Source organism: Drosophila mojavensis, unplaced genomic scaffold (assembly GCF_018153725.1).
Source record: "Drosophila mojavensis isolate 15081-1352.22 unplaced genomic scaffold, ASM1815372v1 contig_81, whole genome shotgun sequence".
In the NCBI taxonomy this organism is placed as follows: domain Eukaryota; kingdom Metazoa; phylum Arthropoda; class Insecta; order Diptera; family Drosophilidae; genus Drosophila; species Drosophila mojavensis.
Genome location: NW_025318907.1, coordinates 2,898,999 through 2,924,292, shown reverse-complemented (window position 1 = coordinate 2,924,292; position 25,294 = coordinate 2,898,999). Strand labels below are relative to the sequence as shown.

The window sequence follows — 25,294 nt, the reverse complement described above, 5'->3', positions numbered from 1 at the left end:
AGTCATGATATTCTATACATAATATATTTTCGAATCCAATTGTGCCCTCTCTACACCGATCCAGCCAATTGATTTTTATTGAGTTGAGCATATGGTAAATACTGTTCCATTTGGATTGAGCATAGTCTATTATAGGATGCTCTAAGCTTATTAAGGCGCCCGATACTTGCAAATGATTGATCAGTACTTTGGCTTGAGTTAAGATTTCCTTCAGTTCGCTTACTTCACTGAATGCTTGCTCTATGATTTTATTGAGCAAATCACTCATACAGCTTACGACTTCAAGTCCTAGAGATGATTCATTCAGGTTTGAATCGGCAGCTGTTACAAATATGGGGTTTTCCACACTCAAGTCGCTATTAAACTCCAACAAGATTTGATAAATTTTCTCCTTCAAAAGTGAACCTAATGAACGAATAGATTAAAATAAGTTACACTCTGAATTCAATATATATCCAGTACAAATATCCAACAATGCTCACCTGGGCAGTCCAGCTCTTCGAGGCAGCTAAATGAAAGCAAGCGATTGACTAGCGTGCTATCCTTGATGTAATGCAAGGTCATGCACAGGTATGAGTTCTTCATATATCTATCCGGCCAAGTGCTACAGGTTAGGCTGTATCCATTGGCTCTAGCTTTACTCACTTCGAAATCCAACTTCCCCATTAGGTTATCATAACGCGTTTTAATGTTCCTAGATAAGATTTCGGTGTGTGGTAGAAGTTCTTCCACGTTGAGTTGACTACCAAAGTTAGCACCGGTTTCGATCAAATATTCTGTAATTTTTTTAAAGCCAGAATCCTCCAGAATACTTAATGGCCGACAGCTATTCACAATCCACTCAGTCATGAGAAGAGCGAGTTTCTTTTTGATTTCACTATCGACTATAGATGAGCCATCTTGTTCATTCAACGGGTCTGTAGTATCTCCGCTGTTTTCTTGCTCATCCATACTCTGACGCGTATCAAGCATTGGAATTCTCTCTCTTTTCACCACGTTTGGCGATTCATTTGATTCGTTCGATTCGTTCGGTGATTCTTCGATTGAATTTTTGTAGCATTTATGTCGAACCAAATTCGATGTGCTGCCATGGAATTTGAATACACTCGGACACGTACGACATATCACATTATTAATCTCAGTTCCATTCTGATCAACAACTCTGGAAAAGACGTTCCAGACTCTACTGCGACTTCGTTTCGGAACGACTTTAAATTCTCCACTCTTAATTCTCTCTCTTATAGACGAACTGTCATAGCTGCCCGCTTCATCTTTCATTTTTTTGTCGATGTTTTTTTTCTATTAATAGTTGATATGCAAATGAAATTTCATATATATTTTTATTAGCGTATATATTAATGCTTACCAATCAGTCTGTCAAACAAGATTATGCAGATTCATGAGTCATTTGGCTTCTATTGAGTGGATTGGTTTGTCGGCACAGTATTATTCTCACACAAAAAGAAATGGTTTAAGAACTGAATCAATTGAAACTACAAATGTGACTTTTCTATTTTCAATGCCAATGCACAATGAAATAGTTTTTGTTCAACTGAATATTTATGTTGTGATTGTATTTCAATAATGTCAAAGATGACTATCGACCGACCGCCATAACAATCGGCGCTAAGATGTTAATACAAAAACAGATAGAAATTATACAGCACTAAACAACGACTAATTCTCAAGATTAATTCTTACCTGGTTTAATAAACAATTTAAAGAATACGAATTTGGAAGAGTAAACTGCAAAAATGTAGTTTCATATCTCAGAGGATTATCGAAAACTTATCGAATATCCACCACAAATTAACTTACAGCATATCTGAATCATGTGAATCATTTGTTGACCTTATTATTTTACTATATGTATATGTACACAAAATTCGATGCATATAAATTTTGTAATTTGATTTCATCACATTTCATCAGCCTGTCTCTCGAGAATTCTCAAGAATATATATTATTATTTTACTAACAAAAATTAAAAATAAATAGCATTTAGTTCGAGTGCTCAAGCACTACATTTCTTGCCACGACTCAAGTTTCTTTGAAACCATTTTGAAGTTTTAATTCATTTTCTTTTTCCGACTTTCGTTTTAAAATTTGAATATTTTGTCCATTGGCGCAAAATAAAACAATGAATTTGTGACGTCACAACTTTCGTGCACTTGCATATTAGTGCTGTAAAGTTTTGCATCGATTGGACTGTCGTGGTTTGCAACACGGTTTTGTGCGTGACTAAAAATCGTGACATGCGTGTCGCAAAGTACATTTTACATTTTGCTTTTTGTATATATTTTTGTTGAAACCGTCTAAATAGGACAGCAACAATGCACGTCGAAAAGAAATCGGAGCTAAGAAGTCTTCTTAAGTCGGGTGACAAGCGTTGCAAATTGGTCGAACCACGAAATGCAAAGAGCTGCGTTTGGAGATTCTTTAATTTGGTGTCTTGTGATGATCGAATAGAGCCATATGCCTGCTGTAAAACCTGTGGCGATCTATTATCCTATAGCGGGAAAACCGGAACTGGCAGCCTATTGCGCCATAGATGTTTGCACACGACTAACGGTAAGTTTTGGATCTGATATTCACGCACGCCCCCTCACACTGCCACGCGTGTTCAGAGACGTGTAGTATTATTGTTGTTGCTGTCATCGCCACCGATTTTCCTAGTGTTGTGATATGTTTTGCTCCGCACATCGCATTATATATAATTCGAAGCATTACAATCGGTCGGCCCGAGTCGTCTCTTAAATTTTTAAATTGACTCTAACAATTACATGCAGTCAGCTCAGGGTAATTGAGGTGCGGACAAATGCAGAGTTCGCCGAACGAATTGAAAACCAGATTTAATGATTCCTACATATTTATAAATGAATTATAAAGAATAAAATGAGTTTTCGAGTGCTCTGATTTAATGAATAGAATTTTGTAAATGCATTGATAAATGTTGATTTTTTTTTTTTTTTTTGTAATTTAATTTCTTTGTTTTCTTTGACTGGTAAAATATCGTTATGCAACACTGTTTCTAGTTAAAGTTATTCAACACCGTCGCCAACAACGCTAACATCGCTATTGCGTTTTTTGTGGGAAAAAATTGTAATTGAGCGCAAAAATTTATTGACAAACTTAAATAAAAATGCCTAAAGGTCGCGTTAGCAGTGTTTGGCAGCATTACGACATCAATGAGGAGTGCGAAAACTTTGCGGTTTGTCGCTATTGCGGCAACAATATATCGCGTGGTGGAATGGCCAGCAATCTAAAGGGCAATAATACAACCAATTTGTGGACGCACTTAAGACACAAGCACGCTGACGAGGTGCTCGTTAATCCTATACAACAGCGCCCCGTTAGTCGACCAGCAGTTATTACATTAAAAAAAGGTAAACGTAGAATGCAACTGGCGCTTATCACGACAACATACATTGACCTATTGACGACGCACCTATCGATCCCGCGCGACTGTCCCCAATTGGAAACTATCGTAAAACGATGAGACGCCCAGCCCTGCCTTACAGCTGCGAGCCGGCAATTAATTGACATATGATTTTTATTATCGCAGAGCCCAACTAAAAAATTTTGTGTGTGTTTTGTTTCTTATTTGTCGTCTCTGCAGAAAAAACGTCCCGCATAGCGAAGGCAAAAGTTGTACGAGAGCCGCTGCGTGTGGCGAAACCAAAAATCGACGTGCACGCATCCATATCTGGTGCACTGCCACAGAAATGGGAAGAGTACGAGCAGAACGACGAGGTGGCCGAAGACATCAAAGATATCATATACAATGAAGATCCGCTCTGCTACAGTCCCATACAAGTGGTCGAGGACGAGATGCTCGACACAGGCGAAAAAGTCACTGTAATGACCAGCAACAGAGTATCCAGTGCTAATCCAGTTGTTGCCACCGTGGTCTCAGCGCCCACAAGCGCTGCAAAGACACTGAAGAACAATTTGGAAACATCCATTGATCGGTTGACCACTGTCAGCGAGCAGCTTAGCTACATTATACAACAGCAGCAAGAGGAACAAATCAAGGACGATGACTATTACTTTGCTATGAGCCTCGTTTCGAGTATGCGACAATTGTCAGTGAACCGCAAGCTGTTTGTGCGTGCGAAAATACATGAAATTTTGTACAAAGAGAATGAGGAGGCTGCGACTAAAGCTGAATAGTAGTGCAAAGTATAACCTACGGATATACATAAATCATTTTTAAATTTATTCACGAAGTAAATGAAAACAAAACAGAAATACCATTTAAAAACAAAAAAAGGAAGAAAAGAAAAAAAAATATATATATCTTATCAACCGATTATTCATGTAGGCTAAATGTTTCTTTTTTACGTATTTTTTACGTACAATTTGCAATCTTTGTTGGAACATTTTATAATAAGCACACATATGTCTGAGCAGAGACGAATTCATATTGATAATTTAGATTATATATGTATTCAGATATTTAATGCAAAACTTACAAAACGCTAATAAATTTACCTAAGAACTCCAAAACTATAATTCTGTTAACTCTAAGTAATTTTATATTCACAATTTTAAATTTGTTTATGCTATGGTATATTGAATTGCGTTCATTTTGTAAACAATGTTCAGATTGTTTATGTGCCTGTATAACTCTTCTATATTTTCTGTGTAAGATCTGCCTCACAGCAGACTGTAAACCAGTTTTCCAAATGGTAAACCAGAGCTCACAGAAGACGTAAGTGACACATAATAAGTATTTTAAGAAACATAAACTGTAAATCTACGTTTGAGTAACTAAATTAAATAATCTTATCTCTGCTGATTACCCACGCAAACATAAATGAGCTTATCTCGGTTCATTCTGAACACATCTATGTAGATGTGTAGAAATTTTTATCATACTGACCTTATTAATGGAATAGTTATCATGTCAACTTTCTAATTTACAATTGGCTTCCATGAATGCTGATAAATTCTCTATGCTTCAAAACTCTAGTATTGAAAACATGTTGTATTCTATTTATTAAAACATCTCTTGAATCCTCTCTCGGAATATTATGTTAAATATAAACCATACTTTTCCGAAGTGAATAATAATTGATTTTGTGCAATATTCTTGATAGAAACTCGAGTTTTAGAGGGTTATTTGGTACTGCTTCGTAGTATTAAGACGTAGAGATTTATAAATTGCAGAGATTCAAAACAGAAGCGATATCTTCAAAATGCTAGACTTGAAATTCGAAATATATGGATGGGCTGACAACTGAAAACCAGTAATATATAGAAAAAATGTGGATACGTGGCAAATCGTGTAAAACTCTATCTTCCAAAGTTTGAAAGGCATAGCTCCAATAACAGTTCCTACAAACTCTCTCTTGAGATTTATGAAAAAAGATGAAACTGTTTTTTGTGCCATGAACGAGTATTTTAGAGTCGGTGCCGTCCGATTTGCTTTTTAAAATGTGAAGCCCACGATTTTTAGGATCAGTCTAAAAGTGTATTAAAAAATAAATTGAGTTATGTTTTAAATAAATTTTATTTAAATAACTTGTTGAGATTTACAAAACAGAGAGCATTACTAGTAAAGTATAATTTACAAATCGATTTCTGGAGCTAATTCGTATGGCTTATGCATTCTTAAAACTAGAAATGTTTTTTTTATTTATTTATTTTTTTTTTTTTTTTTTTTTTATATTAATAATGTATTATTATTTTAGCATTCAATGTGTTTGTTTCTAGAAATAGGCATATATTTTATTATACAATATCAATTACAATAAATCCTACAGATCGAGTAATAAACAATGTTCTTACTATTTATATATATATATATGCACCTCCAAATATCATATCTATATATAGATTTTTACGATATTCCCTATGTGATGAGGCTAGTCAACAAATGTCTTTAGTTGATTAATCTTCCGCTTCTTCTTCCTTATAGTGGATGTTTTAATACGAATGAAGTTTAAATATTGTTTTTGATTTTGAAAGAGTTTAGTTAATGCATGATGGGATCTGATTAAGTGCACCATATGACTGCCAAAGAACGTTCGTTAAGTATGTTTTATGCTTATTTAGTTTAAGTTATTTTAATTTGCAAATTTCAATATTTCTTGGGTATATTTAGCTAGTCCCAATCGTATATATATTTTCTTTATAACTTTTATTTGTAGGTATTTATCATTTTGATTACGGTTCGTGTTCGACTTTTTATTTTGGGCTACTTTTTTGTCGTATAACTTTTGAAAAATGATATGATATATGATATAAACTGTTTGTATTCGAACTTTGTGAACAAAAAAGAAGATCTATATATATATATTTATTAGTTTATGTATTTTCTTTTTTTGGTATTAAATTTTCGTATACAAGCATTTAGATATATCCAAAATTGATTTATGTTAGTTCCATGTTTTTGTATTTGTATAATATTTTCGTATTACTTTCAGATGGTTCGTATTTGTGTTGGTATATATAGGTGTAAATTGGTATATTTTGTTCTATTCACAGTTTTGATTACTACATCCAAATAAAATATTTTATATATATGTATATGTACATATACAGATTAATCAAGCATAGCTGAAATGTGCAGTCGACTTGACTCCGTTTCAATTTTCTCATTATCTTATGATATTATATATGATATGAATGGTTTTTATTCTCAATATTTTTTTCATATGTTTCCTGTTAGTTTGATATGGACTTAAAACAGTTTTTCTTTTTGTTTTATATTCATTTACAAGGACATTTATCAAAAATGTAATCAATCAAAAATAAACAACTTGTTTTCATTATTAGTATTTTTTCATTTCAATAAATATTTAAAGTAATATTATTTTAAATATTATTGAATATTGGAAACATATTTTTATTCGCTTATTGCACTTTCGAGCGTCTTTTTGTGTTTGTTTCATTTTCATTGGTTACATTTGGAGTATGTGAGTGCTGCTCCAGCCAGGACATCCGACTAACTTAATAATAATATTATTTACTGGATGTCACCAGCTGACTGGTGCTATAGCCCTGTGTGTTGCAGGTGGGCAGGGCAAATGGATTGAAGCTCAAGCTGCTGACTCCTGAAAGTAAGAGAAACCACAGAAACTGTTAAAAACTGAGAATATATTGAGTATATAACTAAATCCCTCATGGCTTAAGATGGTATATTTAATCTTCAATGTTTTGAGGCTCTGGGATTTCGAAATATTCTAAATTCAGTCGTACAGATATTCCCCCCCTTTTCCCCCTCTAAAAGTTTGTTTTCTTTTTTTACTAAAATAAAATTAATATATATTTACATGAGTACATGAAGTTAAACATGATACAAATGTTTGTTAAAAAAAATTATAAATACCGTTAAACGTGTGTTGGTAGTGTATTGTTGTTGTTGTTGTTGTAGCTGTTGTGTATGTTTTTTATGACAGACACGACGACGGAATCGTAAACACTCACGCAATGCAATTGTCGCAGGAACTGGAATTGGAATTGGAACTGGAGTTGATGATATTCACTGTTATCATAGCAGCTGCTGCTGCTACCGACCAACAGATGGCGCCCATTGTTGATTAAGCATTTAGGGGGCGTCGTTGCCGATAAGATAGTGCTCTGTGTGTATGCTTGGGTGTGCGTGTGTAGGTGTATTGGCTGTTTCCTCATCCCTGCTCCAAGCTCCAAGCAATCAGTGAGGTCGCCTCATCCTGCAGTCCTTAAACGGCCGTCGCAGTCGCTGCTGACACGGCGGGATTGTGCCACGGCTGATGCGGATGCGGATAGTGATGCGGGTGGGCGACTGCGGCGGTGGCATGATGGTGTTGCACTAGAGCCGAATGCCAAGGCGTCGTCACTGTTGGTGGAGTAATGTCGAAAATGCACTTGCTGAGCAAATTTTGATTCACTTTGTAGGCGATTTGGGGCGGGGTAGGTGTGGGGCGAGTATATAGTATATTTGAGTAGTTTTGTTTGTTTCGGGTATTGAGTGATTGTGAAAATTATAAAACAAACATGGTAAACGTTTATTCAATAAGCAAACTATAAACGTCGAACTTGCAATATTGAATACTTTCCTATTTGTTGAAAAATAATGAGTTTCATGCCATGGTTTTATATATTTTTTTGAATGCAGGGTAAATTTAATAAATAATATTTAAAGTACATAAAACGTATGTAAAATGGGTATGTGGATTATATAAGATATATAATTTTTTGGAAGGTCCTAGCTTTAATTAAAGAATGAAATATATTTGAAAGCTAAATAAATACCTATATCGATTTATGTAATACATATTAGATATTCTATATTTATGAGAAATATTTTTCAACATTCTGATGATTTCTTTAAGTAAGCTCTATCGATTTCATGGACCTTTGCATTTTTAATTTTCTACTATTTCTTCACGAAAATTTCAAAAAAAAATACTTGGAACTGGATAGGGCAAAAAATTTTTAATTTTTTAGGTCACAGCTGATTTAGAAATTATATATCATATATAATTATCAGACTTTCTACAGTGTATATATTTATCTTCTAGATTACTTAGTACATTAACATTTGATAAACGATTCTCAACCATTCATGTTATAATATACAGGAACTAGTTCACAGGTCAAAGGATAAGTTTAGCTTATGCTAGACGGACACTTTGCTTAACCCTAGCCAGCACACACTTACTTGAAGTCGAGTTGAAGACGCTGCCTGGCGATGAGGATAGAGTACCCATATTCGGTGCGGGCGCGTAGCCATTCGCGGTGGCTGCAACGGCAGCGGTGGTTGCTGTGGCGCCATACGAGCCACCCGAGCTGTGTGGCGTTGAGGCGCTGCTGCAGTAGCCGCCGCGTGGACTGACGCTGCTCGATTGGGCGCGCTGATAGTCATCCTCGGTCCACTGGCCGCTGCCGTCCTGCACGCTCACCGCCAGCTGGCCGGCGTATGAGTTAAAGCTGGTGGAGCCGCCGGGCGATCTGCTGAGAAGCAAGCGAAGCATTACGATACTTCGCATTCGGGCGAGGGGAGCTGAGCAGGCTTACCTGGGCATGGAGTAGAGTGCCTCGACGAGATCTGCGGCGCGCTTAAGTATGATTTCCTTCTGCAGTTTCTCCGGATCGCCGGGATGCCTGGGTATGAGCTTCTGCAGTCGCTGGAAGCCGTAGTCGATTGTGGGTTCGTTGAGAGCTGCTTGATCGATCGGAATGCAAACGGAAAGCTTAGACATGCTTCGGGCGGGGGGCTGTCGGGCAACAGTAAATATACTTACAGACATAGACGAAGCGACCGGGTGAGCCTTTGCAGAACTGTTTGCTCTTGTAGGAGAGCGTCACCTCGACCACGCCGGGTATATGTCGCGGTGGGGTTTGCACCCTTATCGCGTGCGACGTGATCAGCTCGCTCCAGACCAACATTGTGCCGAATACCACTTGCAGGCCGTCAAAGAAATTGTCGCCCACAATGATGACTGTGGCGCCACCTGTGGTCCAGCCCTCGCTGGGTGATATCGCCTTGATGCAGGGCGTGGCCACGGGCAAGGGTGGATAGAGGCCTGAAATAGAAGACTTGGTCAGTTGGAGGGTTCGTTCCACTAAGCGTTGATCGTTCAACAGAAGGAAAATCAAGAACGGGTTCGAGTTGCCAATTGCTACAGAATCAAAATGAAAATCTCTAAGAACAAAAGCGAAATAAAAGTCTTCCACAAATGGAACTAACTAAACTAACTGATCGAGTAATTGGAATTTTGTTACAGACCATCGTAGGTACTGTCGGGCGCTAGGGGGTGACCGGATATGGACAGGGATGTGTTGCCTGTACCTTCCGTGGTGTCCAGTCGCTTGGCGCGGCGTCCGTGCTTCGAGTTATTGTGCACGAACATATTGTCCGAGATGGCCAGCAGTTCTCTGTCAACGGCCACTTGGGTGGCGATTACAACCTGCGAGAGATGGCAAGTATTATAAATATTATAATGTTATAGCAATAATAGATAAGTCTATAAAAATAATTAATAGTATTTTAAAGGCAGGAAGCGGTGAAGATTTCTTAAAAAGAGTCTTGGCACAAAAAACTCTAGGGAGTATGGAACTTCTAGAATTTTAAGAGTCCTCTAAGGAGTTATAAATATGAATTGCACCAAAATTAAATGAATCTAGATATATATAGATATAGACTATATATCATGATCAGATTTATATGCCAAGAAGTTCCAAGTTTAAGTTAGGTATGTACACATATATTGAGGGTGTTATATTATATTAGATATATATTAGACATATTAGATATACTCTAGTGATCTACTAGTTAACAGAGTCATAATGCAAAGAAGTTTTAGATATGTTGAAAATTGACTTGAAAGAGATTTGTCTATAAAAATTTAGGCCTTTAACAAATTTTAATTAGAGAAAAAAATTAAGTAAATTTATGTACTCAAGAGGTTTCAGACATATGCCACTAATACTCCTCGAAATTGTATCTAGATCCTTATTTTGTATACAAAATCAGAAATTTAATTAGCTGTACTTCTCTATATATAGATTGTATATATTTTCGCACATGAAATTAAAAGAAATACCTAGGGATACTCCTACTTGAGATATTGTTTTGGTATATAGATATAATATACTAATATATATAAAAAGTATTAAACTTAATTAATTAGAATATGGAGACTCACCTGAAATCTTCGCATGTCCCGTGGGTTGCCAGCATTTTTGAGACAGTTCTGATTGCACTTTAAGAAGAACTTCAGGAAAAAGCTGCAAGTATAAAAAGATTTCAAAATCAATCATTAACAATGGAATCATTCAAGGCAGACTGTGAGGGATAAGAAGCAGCTTCGGTTACTGATTGAGTCAGACCTCTTTATAAGCTGCTAATGATCGGTTGCGCCTTTCGCAGTTGCCACTTGCCACGTTTTGTGGCAGATGTGCTGCCTCGGGCTTGAGTCAATCCACTTGCCTGCCCAAAACTCGGAACGTTGAGCTGCTGGAAAGGCTCTGCCTGCGGCGTGACAGCGCAGCGTGCGATAAACGCCGAGGCTCGAGACGTGCAGTTCGAGGGTGACAGTTATGTGAATGGGATGTCCTGCAGGCAGGATATGCGAGAAATTGACACCCGTGTGTCGCGCATTTAAATGGTAAAATACATACATATATATATACGTATACAGCAACAGCCCACGGTCTGTCGTCTCCCTCCCTCTGGCCCCCTCGCCAACGCTCGCTGATTTTATTTGCCGAAATAATATTTTGTTGCTACTGACGCTGCGGGGGTTCCCCTACACTCGATTGGCTGGCATTTTCGCAGCTTTCCTCTTTTTTCCACACTTTTTTCTCTCGCTGCTTTTTGTTGTTTTTCACTCGACAAATTGGACAAATTAGCTGAAGAGGGCGTTGCATGCTACTTGCCCAGCGCGTGGAAGGTGAGGGCACAGCTCGAAAACATCTGCATATGTGTCATAAATGAGTAAGTGTTTGTTGTTATTGTTACTGCTGCTCTTATTTAGTGTGCACCCTAAGAGGATATCCTAAAATTGTCCCTGAGCTGTTGAAAGATGTTCCTGCTGAGCTCATCTAGTAGATAGTTTGCCTAGGCTACCTCGATATGAGTTGGGAATTTGAATACGATGCCTAATGGGGTTTTACTCTGGATTATGGGAGTTAGGTTCACATAGAATTTAGTTGAGCATTTTTATGTTTTGCTATCAGGAGTTTCATGTAACATTCCACTTGAGACTTTAATTTTCTCGTAATTTAAATTTGATGTCTATGTGAAAAAAAGTATTTTATTGAGATTAATTTTTATGAAATTTTTAGTAAAAAATTAGTATCTTCTATGGTGAGCAGGTGTCTTATTTAAGTAAAATATTATTAGATAAATATAGAAAATTCCCAAATTCAAGTCTAAATGTCTCAGTTAAATGTGTATTCAAGAAGAAAAAAATAAAACCTAATTATATTATATATAAATATAGATATAGGTAGAGTATATATTCCGCATTTCAACTCTCAAATCAAGCTTTAATTATGTATATCGCTGTCGGATATCTTTGAATTTGTCAGGCCTGTTGTTGACCTCTAGGCAAAGTGTTTTACACCCATACAGAGAGACGGACAGCCAATCGGACATTATCCAGAATCCCTTTTCACTTCATGAACGAGTATCAAAAAAGCAATACGCAAATATAATAAAAAATTAGATATGTATGTTTATTTTCTTGAGTTTACGTTTATCGAAAATGCGTTTGAATGAAACCTGATTAATGAAAAATAAATTTTAATAGTTGAAAAATAAATAAATTTGAAACACAAAACAACTATTGCAATAGCTATAAATTTTGACATTTTCATTCAATTTGTATTCGATAAAAAATCACGAAAATAAAGAAATAAAAAAAAAAAAAAAAAAAAAAAAACACACACACGAGCCGCATGCCACACATGCCCCAAAAGAACATTTTGGCTTATCGCAGAATTTGAGTGCGGCGAGCGTTAGGCAAAAATTAATTATGAACTTGAACACATTTTGGACTATGAATAATGTGTGTACATATATGAATATATATATATGTTATAGCAATTGGTGCTATATGGCCACGCGAGCTGATTGTGAACTTGTTGAAATCGTGCGTATGGGGGAAGGGAATGAAAACAGATGTGTTTATGTGTGCAATGCATACATCTTTTTTTTTTGTTCTTTTCATTTTATACCCAGTGCCAACAACAACAGCAACGACAACAAGAACAACAAACAACATGAGCAGCATCATTAACAAGGCCATCGGCAATCCCCTAGGAACTGAGCGCCGTGTCGTATCTGTCAGATGCAATATCGAATTACATAGCGAGAGACTGAGAGAGAGAGAGAGAGAGAGAGAGAGAGAGGGGAGCGAATGAGACCTTCCACAGATGCAACTTTGTAATTTGAATACGTATCGAGTGGAAATTGAGAGCTGCATAGGTTAACTCATTTATGGATCATGAGCTGCACTCATAGTTATTGTTGTTGTTGCTGTCTTTGGCTAGCATCCCACCCTCGCGTTGTCAGCATTGCGCATCTTTATGGGCAGCTAATTGACTTTCTCGGAAGCATCGAGAGGAGAAGACGGCGCATCGCACGCTTGAATTACAATGTTGTCAAATATACTGACAGGACGCATAAATTGTGAGAGCTAAAAATCGTGTCGTCCCATTTGCATATGCCTAGCGCAGCCCGGAGGACACGAAGGACTGTGAGAATCCCAGCGCTGATTCAATTGAAGCCGTATCTGGATTTCGGACCACGCAGCATCGCAAACTTTATTGCGTCCTGGCCAATTAAAAATTCAGCTCGCGTCCTGCCAATAAATCAAAGTGTCTCTCCATCTTTGTCTTGGCCGTCGCCAACAAAGTATCCTGTCGTCCACCTGGCGTCGCTCTGGCTTGCTACCGACGCGAAATTTTCATTTAATGAAAAGCTACGCATCATCAAACGCCCGCACATGACATTGGCCGGGCCAACGCCAAAATGGCCAAAACGAACAAAATGGCCATGAATCGACTCCATTGGCAGCTAGAGCACGTAGAGCCAACGAAGTGCATAATTGGTCATTCATATTTGTTGTTGTTGTTGTTTTTTTTTATCTGTCTATTTCTATCTATTTTTTTTTAGGGCTAAAGCTGTCAATTGCTCGATGTGCTTGAATGCTGCTTAAGATTTTTAAGTAGTTGAGATTGAAGTTAAAGATAAGGACGATTTTATGATCTTAAAGTGAAAAAGATTTATAGGGTATACGTTGTATTATTCATATGTAATTTATAGATAGATGATAGATTCGCCAGCTGTACAAAGTTAGTAAATGCTTAGCATTTTGATTTATATATTAATATAATTTTGAAACACTGAATTCTGATTTTCCTGCAACATAATATTCATTTAACAATAGAATTTGTTTATACATAGAAAAAAAATCTGTGGATAACTACTAAAAGTTAATGGAAAAAGGACTAACTAGGTGTATTCACTGAATACATTTTTATATATGAATTTATATAATTTAAATTCTATAATTAATTTGTTAATGAACCCAAATATACTTTCTTCTTATTCAGATATGTTTCTTCATTTGTTTTATGAAAAGGAATTATTTTTAGTTCGCATGACAGATAATATGACAAATAATAATGATAATTAAATACTTAATGATCATAATATTATAACATACTAAATTCCTGATGCACAACAATAATTTGTAAACAATATAATTTCAATAGCTTTGCCTTTTGGCATTCGGCTAACAATTGAAATAAATTCGAGCCGGCTGTAAACTTTTGCAGCTTCGAGCAAATTTTGTGCCCACGATTAACTGTGAATTTGTGAATCAACAGCAACAACAACAGCAACAACAGCGACAGCAGTAAAGATAACAACAACAACAACATTGAGCTTTATCTTTGCATCGCTTTTCACAACAATTTAATGATGAATACGAAACGTGCATAAATCGTTTTGGGTTCCGGGCTTAACATTCGGGCGCTAAAGCATTCGGCGATATTATCTGAGGGCGTCAACAGGATGTAGCCGTAAGCGTTTGTGGCGCACGCCAGGCGCTTAAGCCATGGGCACAGGTGAGACTGCCCCAGCTCACCTTGCTGGCGCTGCGGGCGACTTGGCGCTAATTTTTCACTAACGATAATATTCAAAATTTTCAACTTTATTGCCGCATAAAGTCAATGACACGCACACACACACACACACACACACAGAGACAGCGACAGAATAAACTTACTTTGGCGCCATTTCCATGGCATTTGCACACAAACACAAACACCCACGCGCACACATACAAAGGCAAAAGATGGCCGCCGACGTCACCATTTTGCTGTTGTTGTTCAGGTTAAGGTTGAGAGGTTCAGGGCTGCTGCTGTTGATGTTGTTCGCTCTATTGTTGTTGGAACTTTTATTTATGCTCTTTCTCAGCTTAGCACTGCACGCTTCGCGGCGCACGCACAAGACTTCATACACACACACACACACAAATGCACAGAGAAAGTCGCAAGTCCACAGTTTACGCAAACCCCCAACGGTTACAAAGATTTCCCGTTAGCCGTCTCGATGTCGCGTCGGCACAATCCTTATCAGAATCGCACTTGCGACTTGCGAACGTCTTCGCCTTGTTGAGAGTTCATAGCTTTTGGGTCTCTTTGTATTGCAATAGACTTTGAGGGCGGATTTTGTTGTTGTTTGTTTGGTGTTGTTGTCGTTGTTGTTGTTGTTACGCTTTCGATTTCATTGTGGTTCATCCGGAAGAGAACCACATTAGCATGGAACTTGTTGAAAACACTTTCGCTTAGCCTTCAGCAACCATATGCCGACAGAGCGAGAGAGAGTGAGAGAGAGAGAAGAGTGGAGAGCAATGAGCATAGAGCCAAAAGAGAGAGAGAGAAGAGGCAAAGAGAGCGCGAGCGAGAGCGAAAGTGAATGAGTGAGTGCTTGAGTGAATTTTCGGATATCTTTTGAGTGAAGCTTTGCGTGCGTTCATTTTCGTGAATGAATCTAAACAAGTGCGAAGGGGGCGGCTGCTGCTGCTGCTGCTGCTTTCGAGTTGTGTGTGTGTGTGTGTGTGTTGGGGGTTGCTTTGGGACTCAGTGTCATGCCGCTGGGACCAGGGAAATACCTCGTAACTGTTGTTGTTTTTGTTTTTTCTGTATTTTTCTTGTTTTTGTTTTCACGGGACGAAGAAGGCAACAACAATGGCAGCTTTTTCTTTTTGTTTGCGATTTCTTCATCTTTAAACTGATTATTTCTGTAAGCACACTCATGCAGCATGTGTGTGTGTGACCATAAAAATACCATATCGAGGTTAAATATCAGACATCGATAAAAGCTACAAGCAGACAAAGATACAACAAACAAGAAGCACAAAAACGAAAGTATCTTAGACAGCCTTACTACAGCTGTAGATGTCCATGTGCATATGTGTGTGTGTGTGCGTGTGTGTATGTGTATCTGCGGGCGCCTTTAACTTTTGCTACTCCTTTTCGGCTTATGCCTGCCTTGGCTGTTGCTGCTAACCTTTGGCGAACTACTGAGCCATCAAATTATCGACCTTATTGAAATGCGCAAATTATGCTAACTACTTTATACCTACACGCAAGTCTGTATATATGTATGTGTGTGGGTGTGTGTGTGTGTGTGTGTTGACTGCCAGTTAACGCTTTTAATATAATTAATTATGCAGTATGCGTAAATGGCTGAGACGGAAAATGGCTTAGCGAAATCACATATGAGCAGCGCTCCTTTAGCCGCTGCCTAATGAGACCTATATCCAAGACGTTTTTCCCCTTATCTGCATCATCTGTAAATTTTAAATAACTTCGCGGTCATCTCAATTATGCACATCCGTTAGTTTGAAACACACAACACATTGTTAATTCATTATGTGCTCGACGAGGCTGAGAAATCGTATCAATGATATGGGATTAACAGTAAATTAAGGTATTTAAATGATAGCCAAAAAGGATATTTACATATGTATAATTTGAGTATCAATTGAACTTGAGGAGTGGAGGACAGAAAACTATTTGAAAATAGAGTTTATAATATAATATAATAATAAATAATAATACTAAATATATATATATAATATAATAATATAATATAAAGTCTATTCTTCTTCTCTTAAGAGGCTGAAAATATGTTCGATTACTTTGCCATTGTATTTATCAATATCTATATGATTAGAATAATTCAATACCCAGGGAAGAAACTTTTATCTCAGACATCATATCAGAGTTCTAATAATGTATATGGATATCAAGAGTATATAAAATGATTTCGTTAGTTTTCTATAATACTGGACTCTATAATAAAAATTCTACCTAATATATATATACTAGTATATGTTGGTATAATAACTCTAGTATATATACTATTTTTCATTTCAAAGTCACTATATAAATTCCAGCAATTTAAATTTAAAGCTCACACCATAAAGTGCTCTATATTCAAAATAAAAATGGAAGGAAAATAGAGAGGGCGAAAAATATTATTCTGCAATTTGAAAATAGATATTTATGATTTAATAAACTGTTCTTTTCCCAGGAGCTAACGATGCGCATCGAATGCCATTTAGAGGATGAGCAACAATTTGCATTAATAATTCAATTTCAATAGACAGGCGAACAAATATGCAAATTGTGCGAGCTCTTTGAAATGCAAAATTCAATTCGAAAATTCCAAATTTCTGCGCTTCTCCCATTGATTTATGAGGTGCGAATCAGGTGCAGTCGCAGCCGCAGTCGCAATCGCCGTCGCCCATCGCAGACGCCACTTCAAAGAAATGTGGATGCTGGGACGCGACTGTCTGGCAGCGATAAAGAAGCAAATGTACGAGCTTGGTTATCTTTGGCGATAATTAACTGTTATGGACTCTGCTCTGCTCTGCTCTCTATCTCTTTTCATCTCCTTCTCTCACATACAGCCACACACACACACACTCTCTCTCTCTGTCTGCATAATATTTCATATGCCTGTCGATTGCTGACCACAAGTGCCGTTAAATTTGTGTCTGCGTTTTATTCCTTTTCGTTACATTTTTTCTCTTTTTTGCTGCTGCGTCGCTTTGAATATTTGAGTAGCCTCCCCCAAAGCGTGAACATCGCATGTTCTCTCTCGCTCTTGCCCACTGACTGACTGGCCATACAACCAGCACAGTCTCGTCCGCTTCGTGCCATTTGTCCACCTGGTTGGGTTAGGGCAGCGGTGGATGGGTTTGAATGCATTTAGAAAATTAAAAATTGTAGCCACAACTAGCAGCAGTTTTGTCATCATTTTTAGCGCGATTATCAAGGCATGCAATGGCCAAAAAAAAGGGGGGAAAAACATTGGCCGCACGCAGCCAATGCTGTGCTTACAGTCATGGCGCACAATAATGTGCATAGCTTGGAACTGAAGCTTAATAAATTTAGGAATATTTTTGCACATTTGATTCTATAGTTTCTATAGCTCATATATTTTAGCTTCTTTACAAAAAATGTTATTATTTATTAATATTATTATTATTTTTTTATAATTTTTATATCAGCTTATATATATATTTCTTTTAAATTTTCCTTATAAATTTTCAGTTAAAATGCATTTCTAACTTCCGACTAATTTCAATTCAGCTGACCTCATTTTTTTGACCGCCACTGTATTGAACTGAACTGTTTGCATATTGGACACCACAAAACGTCAATTCTATTTGTCGCCGTCGTTAGTTGGTTGGCTGGGGAGCCTTGGGGGCTTGGGGGTTTTGGTGGGCGGGGCGCAGTTGCCGGTGAATTTGCACTTAGTTTATTTGTCGCGTCGGGCACAAAATATAGAAAATTGAAATAAAGCGAAGAAAATGCCAATGACATGGATAAATGCAAAAGCGGCAAATTTTCGATTGTTGCGCTACGTCTCTGGCGCCCCTTTCTTCCTCTTCTTTTCCCTATTTTTTGTCAGCCCTGTTGACCACTCTTGCAAATAACAATTTTCCGCTTTGCCAACAGATGGTTGATGTGGCATTTGTTTGTTTTTGTTTTGGTGCACAGTTCACTCAAATTAAAAAGTCGAATCGGGTATTTGACACGCGATAATCGTTGAGGGAGTGAGTGTAGTGTGCTCGTGTGTGCTCGTGTGAGTGTGTGTGTGTTAATGCAGCGAGATAGAGCCTAATTACGCATACGCCAGATGTGCCCATGTAATGGGCACATGAAATGAGATTATGGCTGAAAAAAAAACAGAAAACGGAAAACAGAAACAAAGCTCAAGTTCAACGGCGATCATCGAAAATGTGTGAAAAAAACGTGAAACATGTCGCAGTCGACACAAGCAACAACCACAAAATTGGGCAACCGAACAATAACAACAACAACAACAACGAGAGACACAGATACAGAGAAATGCAGCAGTTCTTTCCACGGTGGCGACAATGCGACCACCGCTGAAGTGCGCTTTAAATTCACTTAATTATGGAACACACACGAAGGGCATACCTAAAAAGCAACAGCAACAACGAAAACATCAACGAAAAAAAAAATAACGACAAAATGCGTAGCAATCGATCCACACAATGCTGCGAATGTCCTCGCAAATCATAAATAAAAGCTGAACCGAGACGGTTCCTCAAACTTGCAACTGTAGAGCGAACAGCACCGGCTGAGAGAGGGGCGAGAAGAGAGGTAGATGAGAAACCTAAAGCTGTAGCTGTAGACTGTGCCCTCACCTGCGCTGGTAATTGCAAATCCTCAGATAACTTTAGGCACTGTGACTAAAATACTGAGAATTGATTTGGAATAGAATGAAAATGTTATCAACTAAATTTGTAAATATACTAAAGCCTAAAATATTGTATTTAAAATAAGTAGATATACTTCTTTAAAGCTTTATTCTTGTTAGTCATAGTTAATGTAAGCAACGTAATAATTATCATCAAGAGTTGTCTAAATAATGTTCATTTTATTAAAGCTCGTTAAAGTGCTTATTAATATTATATAATGCAGTAAATAGTTTTTATTTTAGCTTTTCACCCAAAAATTTTTAAAAATAATATTTATTCAACAACAATAAAATAACTTAAAATTTAAATAAAATAAGAAAATAAATAAAAATAGAATATTATTAAAATTAAGAAAAAAAAATAAATAACAATATAATATAAATAAAAATTGAATATTTTATTTACATAAATTTAAAAATAAAAAAAATTAATATTAGATTAATTAATGAGAAGAAATATATTTTTTTAAATTCTCTATACAATATGCAACTTAAATTTAATTATATTTCCAACTTATCTTATCTTATCTGTATCTGTCTGTTTTTATTTATTTATTATTTTTTTTATTTATCAATATCCTTGCAATTTTCAATACATAAATAAATAAAACTTGATTTAAAACATAATTTATATATTTGCATTTAGACAGTTGAAAAATATAAACTGAAGTTCGATTTGAAATGAAATTGGAAAACTTTAAGTATTTTCACAGTCATTTCGTAGCGCTTTAAAAATGCTTTAGAGCAGAGAGTTAAGCAGCATTCGAATAAATATGATTTAAATATAATTGCATGAAATTGATTTTGAATTGATTGGCTGTGTTTTGGGCCCACTGTGCGCTCGTTGCATTGTGTGCACAATTTCGGGATCTGTAAAGCCGCTCGCGCTGCCGGCCAACTGCAGATCGTTGCATGAATAACAGAAATTCATCAATAAAACATGTGAAAACGAAGGCTTTAGTTGTTGTTGTTGTTGCTGGAGTTGGAGTTGCTCCTGTTGCAGCAGCAGCAGCTCTCACGGCACACGTTCGAGCGTCATGAAAGTGGCAGGCAACTGGGCGGCCGATTGGTGTTGTGTCTGTTGGCTGGCTCACTGGCTACTGCTGCTGTTGTTGTTGCTGTTGTTGCTGCTGCTGTTGTTGTCATATGTATCAAGAGTTTTTGGCTTAGCCAAGCCAAGCCAAGCCAAGCCAAGCGGCCGAGCCGAGCGCACTTTGAAATGCTGTCGACGGCGATTCAGTCGGAATTTTCAATCAGTTCCAATTGTTGCGCGCCCAGTGACAAGTTTTCAGCCCAGGCACAGTATTGTTGCTTGAGTGGCAAAATGTGCACGACCACCAGCCAAGTTAGCGCTTTAGCGTGTGGAGCTCTTGCAACATTTAGTTGCATACACATAGATTATCCAAAAGGCAGAACGAGTTGCGTCTTAGTCGGCCTTAGGCGGCATGAACTACTGGCATATGAATGAGACCAGACCACAGTTAAGCTGATCTGAGCAGAGGCAGCAGCAGGAGTACGAGCAACAGTTCGAGTGATCCATGCCGACTCGAGCTAAGAGTTGCTGATTGATATGCACCTCGCCCTGGCACGCTGCACCCATCTCCCATCTACCATCTACCCTCACCCATCTCGCAGAGATTGCCGACAAAAGTTACAGGTAGGCTGACAAATGCGACATGTGCCGAGCAAAAATGCCAACGGACTGAGAGCCAGTCAAGAATGCTGGCTGGGATTAACCAATTTGGTCAATGCCACAGCTTTGCGGCTAACAAGCCGATTCACTCGCATAGCGCAAATAAACAGGCGAAAAATGAATTAATAATCGTAAATATCGCGCCTGAGCACGTGGACAGATACCAGATACCCGATACCAGTTACAGATCCGATCACATCCCTCTGTCTGCCTGCCTGGCCAATAACTGTTCTTTGCTGGCATTTCGATGCAACAAAAAGAAAAAGACGCTCAACAATTTTAACAAGATCATAAATGCGAATGGGCTTCAGATCTTGCCGCATCCATTCGCAGCTCTCAGCAACAGCTGCCGCTGCTGCTGCCGCTGCTGCTGCTGTTGCTGCTGCTGCTGCTGCTATAGATTTCCTAATTTGCAAACTGCTGTCGAGGCAGGCTCTGCTGTTGCTTTTCATTTTGTTTTATAGCAAGCAACATTAACAGGCAATCAATTAAATTTAATTATGACACCAATTATGGTCTGATTGCCAGACAACCAGCCTGGCCAACCAGCCAACCTAGGCTAGCCTGGCCAACGCATAAATGAGTCTCCATCTGCAACTTCGCTCGGCGTCCCTCAACGCTTTTGCTGTAATATGTAATAGAATCATTAAGTCTCTTGTTGTTGCTGCGGCCAGTTTTCGTAGAATACCACCATGGTGGGCAATCCAGTTGGCCAAAGGCGATTGCCTTTACACAAATGTGGCCAGTAGCCAAATAGTTTTAGACACCATTTGAAGGGACTGCAATGAAGTTGTCGCATCGCTGGCCATCTGCATAAGGTGCGATCCACTTTGATCAGCTGAAATACTTTCAACAGTCGCGTGCAGTGCCTGTTGGCCAATAAGGCAACAGCAAGAAGAAGAGCGAACTAAAACGTGCTTGACGAATGAAATTCGAAATGGAACAGAGTATTGAAATAGTTGGCATATTCACTCGGTTCAATTATTCAACTGAATGAAGGGCAACTGATGGGAATTAGATAAGTAAGGGGGAAATAAAGATAGAAGACCTTTATAATGGGACGACGAGAAAATACTAAATGAAATATTTAAAGAAAAACTAGATTCAGTAAATACTTTATATTTTATATGAATTTGATATGCTTAAAGCTGTAAGCAAATAAATTTTAAGTCTCGCAGATCAAACTGGATATTGTGGAAAGACAATATCAAAATAATCATTTACACTTAGTAATTACTAACATTAAATATACATTTAGAAATTAAATAAAAAAGAATAGAGGAGTAGCAAACAGAGCAAATATAACCATAATTCTGAGTAGCCTAAATCTTCGTCCACATTTGAGCATCCGTTAAATCAAGGGTTTTCCGGCCTTTCAGATGTGACGCGCTCCAATATTATTTTTCACAAATGCTTTTCAGTTTCAATTAAAATAGAATTCGCCTCAGCTTCCGCAATTGTCTGCCAACCGCCCATCGCGTGGCTACTTATATATCTTGTGCAAACAATTTGTATGCCACTAATAATATTTTGGGAAGCCAATTAGAGCCGACGCACTGCCGGCAGGGAAGTGGCTGCGGTTCTGGCAGCCGCACAGGATGTGCATACAATTAACATAATTCGCTTGACACGTGACATGAGAGGGGGGCGGAGTCAGTCAGGCAGCAGGAGTAGCAGGAAGAGGGTGGGGGTGAGAGAGAGGGCAACAAGGGCTTTGGGGTGTCGAATTGCGGCGGCTGCTGCTGCTGCTGCTGCTGCACTCGTCTCAATTTACAATTCACAAAATTTATGAAAATAGAATTTGCCTTTTTGATGAACTTTCCGAGCTTTGAGAGCTGCTGGCTCTCGCTCTGTGGCTGCTGTCTCGACGTGGCTAGCTGCCGCATCATGTTTTATATTGCACTTGATAATAATGCCAATAAATCAACGATATGCGCAATACACACAAGCCAACCAAACAGCCAGTCAAGCAGTCAGCCAGTCAGGCAGTCAGCCATCCAGCCTGCCTGCCTGGCAAAATAAATAAAAAAGCGACGATGATGAAAAGCAGCTTAAAATGTCATCTTTTGTATGGAGCTGAAGTTGGAGTTGTGTTGGGGACACACTACGGCTTACAACTTACAACTTACCGATCAATAATGACGGGATCCGATGGCGTCTCGTTGCGGTTACCACAGCTCTTCTTATCACAGCAGCGGCTGCAGGTAAAATAAAATGAAGGAAATCGTTTAAATATCTTAAAGGTGAATTGCGTTAATATAATTTTAATCTAAGTAGAAAAAAATCTTTAAAAAATGCGCTAAAAGAAAACTTTAAGTAATTTAAATTGAAAAAATACGAAAATTAATTTTTTAATTTTTATCATTTTGTTCTGTTTTGTTTTTATTTTTGTAAGCTATATGCGATAGCTAAGGATAACTAATTATAAATAAAATAGTAAATAATAATAATAATAATAAAATAATTTAATAAATAAAATAAATATATAAAGTAAATAAATAAATTATTTAAACAATAAAAGAATAAAATAAAATCAATGATTAAAATAAAATATATACATATGTAAAATCATTATTAATTTATGAGCAGCGTAAACTATAAAATTTGTTAATTTATAGTAGTCAGCTAAAGCTTTTTAAAAATACAATGGAAAACTTCTATAATAATAAAAAATAAATTTTAGTAAAAGATGCTAATAATATTTAACGCAATACAAGCGACTTAAAAATTTGTAGGCAAATATTATTTCATTATCTCACATTTAATTAAAAAAAATTAAGTAATAATATCAAAAATATTTTGTTCATTATTATTTATGCAATATTTAATTATTATTAATATATTATTAATTATTAATATTATAATTATTAATATTTTTACAATTATATTTAATTATTATATTATTTATATATTTTTTTCTATTGCAACAAAAAATGTAATAAGAAATTACGCATCAAAAAGATTTTTCTATATTTGGAGCTATGCATTCCTACAATTCCTTTCGCACGCTCTCGCACACACACACAAACACACACACGTACGCACGCACTCGAATCGAGTTCAATGGCTGCGTAATTTTTGGCCGCACAGCCGCTGGGCAGCGTTTTTAGGTGGGGTGCACGGGAGTGGGGTGTGACAAGGGGGGTGCAGAAGGGTGGGCACGCTAACTGGGTGGCTGCAGCTAAAGCTTGAGCTTTGGCTTCGTCCTGGGCACAACATAAACATGGATGACTAAAATGGGCGAAATGCCAAACGATAAAGAAGAAGCCATTGCCATGACTGGGACGTCGACGTCGACTGCGACTGCGACGCAAAAGCTAACGATGACACCGACGCTGACGTCGACGCCATTGTATTTGTATTTGCTTTGTGTTACGCGAAGCTGTTGATTTTTGCTGCTTTCTTGGCCAGAGCGAAAGCTAAGGCTAAAAGCGGGTGGCTGCAGCCAGAGATCGAGAAGGGGGCAGCGACGGGGCAGAGACAGTAGTCAGGGGCCAGTCAACCCCTGTGCGTTGTCCCCTTGTTTTGATAATGCTACGCAAACATAAAAACTGGGTGCCAATCCGAAATAATAAAAGATGGCCGGCCAAGCGCACCCTGAAGCTGTGCCGCATAGCGGTGGGCGATGGGCGATGGGCGATGGGTGGTGGGCAGGGGCTGTTGGCTAAAAAAAAAGGGGGCGAATCTGTGTAATTTTTTGTTGTGCGTTTGGATTTTCGTTTCTTTTGCTATTTGGGGCTTAATACACTTCGAACTAGTTAAAAATGGATTTATTTTGAAATTATATGAATTTATTCACGATAATCGAAAAGGTGAGAACAGAAACAGGGTATTTGCTGATCATTGTATAAGTCGAAAGAAATCAATCTAGTTGAACCCAGTTCAATTTTTTGAAGACTTTATATCAAAAGAATTTTCAGTTGCATTACGTGGAAAAGCGAATTGATATCTATAATATATAACAGTGGCATTACAGGGTATTGCGTAGTCATTCATGCATTTGGGGCTTTCAATTTGTATTATTTTGGAGGCAACCTTCAACTGTCAGCCTCTGTTTGGGCGCTAGAAGGGTGAACTGCCCAGAGATATGATGATGCTAGATGACGATAGCAAAAGCCAAAAAAAAAGCAGAGAAAGCGAGATAGCATGAGTGTGAGAGAGAGACAGGGAGGGAGGTGGAGCAGGAGTATCTGCCATTTATACGTTTCAGCTCTCGTGCGTTTGAGCGTAAAAATAAAACGAAGGCCGACAGACAGACGGAGAGACAGACAGACGGACGGACAGAGTAGGACAGAACAGCAATAGGATAAAATGGAAGGGGGACAGGGGCAGCTGCGGGCAGAAGAGGTAAACTA

General features: G+C 37.7%; 2 protein-coding genes across 11 annotated transcripts in view; one reads left to right on the top strand and one right to left on the bottom strand.

Annotated features, from left to right (window-relative positions):
• Positions 1-2,220: 2,220 nt before the first annotated feature.
• Positions 2,221-4,820, top strand: LOC6580566. 2 transcript variants are annotated; one of them, XM_015164268.3, is made up of 2 exons: positions 2,221-2,571; positions 3,620-4,820. In XM_015164268.3, the coding sequence occupies exons 1-2, from the start codon at positions 2,334-2,336 to the stop codon at positions 4,171-4,173; spliced, it is 792 nt and encodes a 263-aa protein (XP_015019754.1). In that variant the 5' UTR covers positions 2,221-2,333; the 3' UTR covers positions 4,174-4,820. The 2 variants fall into 2 exon arrangements, with proteins under 2 accessions (XP_015019754.1, XP_002006395.1); XM_002006359.4 differs by lacking the exon at positions 2,221-2,571 and adding an exon at positions 3,027-3,386.
• A 1,968-nt stretch (positions 4,821-6,788) lies between these two features.
• LOC6580565 (transcription factor collier) overlaps positions 6,789-25,294 on the bottom strand; it is a 33,944-nt gene continuing 15,438 nt past the window's right edge. The window contains exons 5-12 of one of the 9 annotated variants that reach the window (XR_006357945.1): positions 23,069-23,137; positions 10,638-10,719; positions 9,719-9,899; positions 9,234-9,515; positions 9,007-9,154; positions 8,651-8,943; positions 7,337-7,825; positions 7,014-7,061 (exon numbers count right to left, since the gene is read on the bottom strand). Coding sequence is in view for 4 of the 9 variants with exons in the window: in XM_032730290.2 (XP_032586181.1) it covers positions 6,970-7,061; positions 8,651-8,943; positions 9,007-9,154; positions 9,234-9,515; positions 9,719-9,899; positions 10,638-10,719; positions 23,069-23,137 (1,147 nt within the window). In the remaining 5 variants the exon portion in view is untranslated. Of the gene's footprint in view, positions 7,062-7,336; positions 7,826-8,650; positions 8,944-9,006; positions 9,155-9,233; positions 9,516-9,718; positions 9,900-10,637; positions 10,720-23,068; positions 23,138-25,294 lie in introns of all 9 variants that reach the window. The other 8 variants (XR_006357941.1, XR_006357942.1, XR_006357943.1 and 5 more) reach the window with 8 other exon arrangements.

What these genes read in the sequence shown, in the direction of transcription:
- LOC6580566 (XM_002006359.4), top strand. Translation starts at nt 3,143, where the DNA reads ATGCCTAAAGGTCGCGTTAGCAGTGTTTGGCAGCATTACGACATCAAT. An exon ending in AGTTATTACATTAAAAAAAG is followed by an intron (nt 3,387 to 3,619) that starts GTAAACGTAGAA and finishes TCGTCTCTGCAG; the next exon opens with AAAAAACGTCCCGCATAGCG.